General features: G+C 31.8%; 1 protein-coding gene across 1 annotated transcript; it reads left to right on the top strand.

Annotated features, from left to right (window-relative positions):
* The first annotated feature begins 929 nt into the window (after window positions 1-929).
* Window positions 930-3,420, top strand: LOC139863807 (uncharacterized). The gene is made up of 3 exons (XM_071852410.1): window positions 930-981; window positions 1,627-2,244; window positions 3,146-3,420. The coding sequence occupies exons 2-3, from the start codon at window positions 1,758-1,760 to the stop codon at window positions 3,286-3,288; spliced, it is 630 nt and encodes a 209-aa protein (XP_071708511.1). The 5' UTR covers window positions 930-981; window positions 1,627-1,757; the 3' UTR covers window positions 3,289-3,420.
* Window positions 3,421-3,843: the final 423 nt, after the last annotated feature.

The following is a 3,843-nucleotide window of genomic DNA, read 5'->3' as shown; positions in this document are numbered from 1 at the left end:
AGAAATGTTGGGTTTATGATATATTAAATCTTGGCGTGAGTGTTCTTGATTATCTTCATCATCAACGGATGAAGTTCTTTTAATAGGAATAAGATAATTGGGTTGTTGGTTTCAGTTTTTTTCTTTTTTCAATTAGAGTTTGTAAGTTTGGGAAAGAACACGATGAGCAAAAAGGCTGCAGTGCATATTCAGATGAAGAAAAATGATAAAAAGGCGATTTTACCTCACATGCGATGGTCTGAGGGACTCGGTATGTTTAATTGTTTAAATAGGATAATGAAAGGAAAAAAAACCGGAGGAACACTGTTAGTTTTTTTGTGTATAATGGAAGGACCAACGGCACAAAAAAGTCCTCATATGTTTATTATATGTTAAAAATGATTATGATTGTTATTTTTTTTTTCCAATGATACTCGTAATACTTTATGAAGTTTAGAGAAAATTTTATTGTAATCATCAACTTATCGCGTAAGTCTCTCCTATTTTAGAATCCTGGCTCCGCCCCTGGTCGGATGTCTCGGGTTTGATCATTTGCATCGTAAACGTTCAAATTGTTCTGTTGAACCTAATTAGGGATCTCCTGACACCGAAAAAGCTTGAGTTTCCGATGTCCGAAATTTACCTATGGGTAAGTCAATTCGTCGTCGATAGTGGGATTACTCGAATTCATTTACTTTTTATTTTTAATTTATCTTTGTCAAATGATTAAAAAACAAATAAATTACTCCGTATTTAGATGCCAAAAAAGGATCCCGTATCTAGCATGTGTTTTACAAACTTTGAATTTGAACACATGCCTAATTGAAAAAAGAATAGAAAATTGAGAGCACCTTCCCGGTTGTCCACGCATCCATCCGTATAAGCCCTCGTGTCATAAATCCCAAAATTCTCAATATATTTCTTCAAATGTTGAAGACAATCACAATCACAATCACTAGCATATTAGGTTTTCTAATATTCTTCAATTTCAATTCGCATAAGGTAATTTTCAATTTCATCGCTGTTCATTTTATTCAGAAACGTAATATGTACATTCATTTTCAATTAATTGAGTTTGATTGCTTTACGCGTTGCATTTCATTGTAATTTAAATTATATCACACTCAATTCTTCTCCGTGTTTTACTTTTTTTATTTGATATATTTAATAAACCAGTCCACACATGTTTACATTAATTTGGTTTCTAATTATGTACTTTACTTGTGTTTACCTGTTCCTTGCTTGCTTACGTTTAGGGTTTAAACAAACATACACAATAAATATTTTTTTGCTCTTTTAAAGTTCATATTAGGTTAAATTTTTTAGTTTGGTTATTAATTACTCCGTATTATATTGTGGTAAGGCAGGAAAATAAGCTTACCCAAATTACACCCCTGCTGACTGCTTTGTGAAAATATAGTTCCTTGCTTTGTGGTTACTTTTCGAGTATTAAATTCTTTGTTTGTGTATGAAGTAATAATGTCAACTCAGGATTTGTTCCTTTTTCTCTGGTAACTGTTGATTGACATTTAAAGCCAACTGTTTTCAGTTGAGTTTAAATGAAGGATCTCTTTAGTTGTATCTATAAAAGTATCAAGATTCGTATGAAGAAGATATCTTGATTGCTTTTCTCTATTTTGCATTCAGGATTTCGTTCTCATTTCGAGCTCCAAAATTATAGATTTCGCGTTTTGAATTTGAGTCTTTGGTGGAATCAAGGATTTTATGAAGTTGTAGTGAAAAGAAAGTGGAAACATTATATTAGATTTCAAGTTTGAATGGATCATTTGGCTTCTAAAGAAGAAGGTGTCAGTTTTGATCTTGAGAGTGGTAATGGTGTAGTTCATAGCAATGAAGATGGGTGCCCGGGTCCAGATTCGGTTAAAAAACTTGCAAAACCGATGTTTTCGGAGTCATGTGACGGACCGACAATTGTAGAAAATAGTTCAGTGAAATTGGATTCCTTAAATGTCAATGAGGGTTCTTTAGAAAATAAAGTGAAATCTAAAAATAGTTCGAGTGCGAAAAAACCACCTCGCCCTCCTCGACCTCACGGGGGTTTTTCATTGAGTGCTTATGATCAAAAGCTTATTAAAGAACTTACTCAACTTGCCATGATTAAAAGGGCGAGAATTGAGCGTATGAAGGCACTTAAGCAAAAGAAAGCTTTAAAGGGATCCACATCATCATCATCATCATCGTCACATGGCAACTTTTTTGCCATGGTTTTTACCATCATCTTCTTCGTAGTGATACTTCTTCAAGGTAATCAGTTACTCCATACTATTCATCCACGATTCAATTTTGTTTTTATATTGTTTACTTTTGTGAGTCCATGTTAATTTTAGTTGCAAATACTAACAAATGTTTAGCTTCAATACCAATAAAATTTGTATGAAGAGAAATAAAAATTAGGCCTAATAAATTGGACTAATTGTTCGCCTAACGACACATGTTAATCATCCATTATGCTTAAAAGAAGAACTGCTTTTAAACGTATGTTAAATATATTGTAAATTATGTGTGACACTAGACCAACAATTAAGCCTGCATAATGTTTTTCATGTAAACTATGAAGAATGGGGAACATATTAAGGGCTGACCTACATGGAAATAGTTGTATTATTATGTATATATATATATATATATATATATATATATATATATATATATATATATATATATATATATATATATATATATATATATATAATATATAATTATATTATATGGCATTAAAAATTTGGCATAACATAGCATGTGACACTGAAATGCCAAGAAATAGTTAACCACCTTAATGTTTTAAACCCTACACGAAAACAGGTTCCTTGAATTTGTAGGGCATTCGAAATTTGGCTTAACATTGCACGTGAATGCCCATAAATCCTTAACCACCTGAATGGTTCATGCCCTACATGGATATGTATCCAGAGTCACGCCAATATCTTTAACAATGTATCTTCTCATTTTGACTCTTAGTCAATTGTTCTGTTTTAGTCTATCTTATGGCCCACTCGGTATGCGTTGCACATGCATATTATTGAAAAGATTTGAGTTATAGTGTATGAAACACCAAAACTTGGTTATTTTAGTACTTTAGGGCATTTTTTGTCATAAAATTGTAAGCTCGATAAAGAAGCCATAATCTCTGTATTGTATTTTTCAGGTCGAAATACGGGTGTAAGTTTTCATGGTTCTCGTCACATGGCTCCAACAGATGGAAATGGTTTACAAAATATACATATACATACATATAATCAATTAAATCAATCTTCTAATTCATCCATTTCACCCAATTCTAAATCTTAAAACGATGTTTTGAAGTTCTGCTGCAGTTCTTGTATATTTGCATTTGAAATATGAAGATAACCTATATTCATGTACAGTAAAGGGTTTAAACTGCATCCTATATCCAGTTTTTGTTGATAATTGAGACCAACTGTCGCCTATTCATATACTAATTTTGTACTAATAGTTTAGCAGAATTGATCCAATGATATCTCATATCTTTAAATAAACTTGAATTATATGACTTTAAAAAGTATAGAGACCATTTCAATGGCTAATTGCAAGATAGAGTGTGCCAAAATTACATGCTTGTGATTTGAGGGCAACCGATTCAGATGTTTCTTTTGGTTACAAGATTTAGTGCAGACATTTGGATTTGCAATGGATGGTTCTATATGTTGTTGTAGAAGTATATTACACGTTGAAATATAAAAAAAAAAAAAATAATAATAATGTTACTATATGAGATAAAATCAGCATGAGTAAAAAATAAAAATAATGCTCTAATGCTATTTCGGTCCTACAACTACATGCTTATACTTACTGGCTACTCCAGTGATGAGTTTGTGACCTTGT

Source organism: Rutidosis leptorrhynchoides, chromosome 1 (genome assembly GCF_046630445.1).
Source record: "Rutidosis leptorrhynchoides isolate AG116_Rl617_1_P2 chromosome 1, CSIRO_AGI_Rlap_v1, whole genome shotgun sequence".
Lineage (NCBI taxonomy): Eukaryota > Viridiplantae > Streptophyta > Magnoliopsida > Asterales > Asteraceae > Rutidosis > Rutidosis leptorrhynchoides.
The sequence above is the reverse complement of the archived record's forward strand: the minus strand, read 5'-3'. Positions and strand labels throughout refer to the sequence as shown.

Coding starts and splice junctions, on each gene's coding strand:
- LOC139863807 (XM_071852410.1), top strand. CDS start 1,758: ATGGATCATTTGGCTTCTAAAGAAGAAGGTGTCAGTTTTGATCTTGAG. Junction 2,245..3,145: donor CGTAGTGATACTTCTTCAAG/GTAATCAGTTAC, acceptor TGTATTTTTCAG/GTCGAAATACGGGTGTAAGT.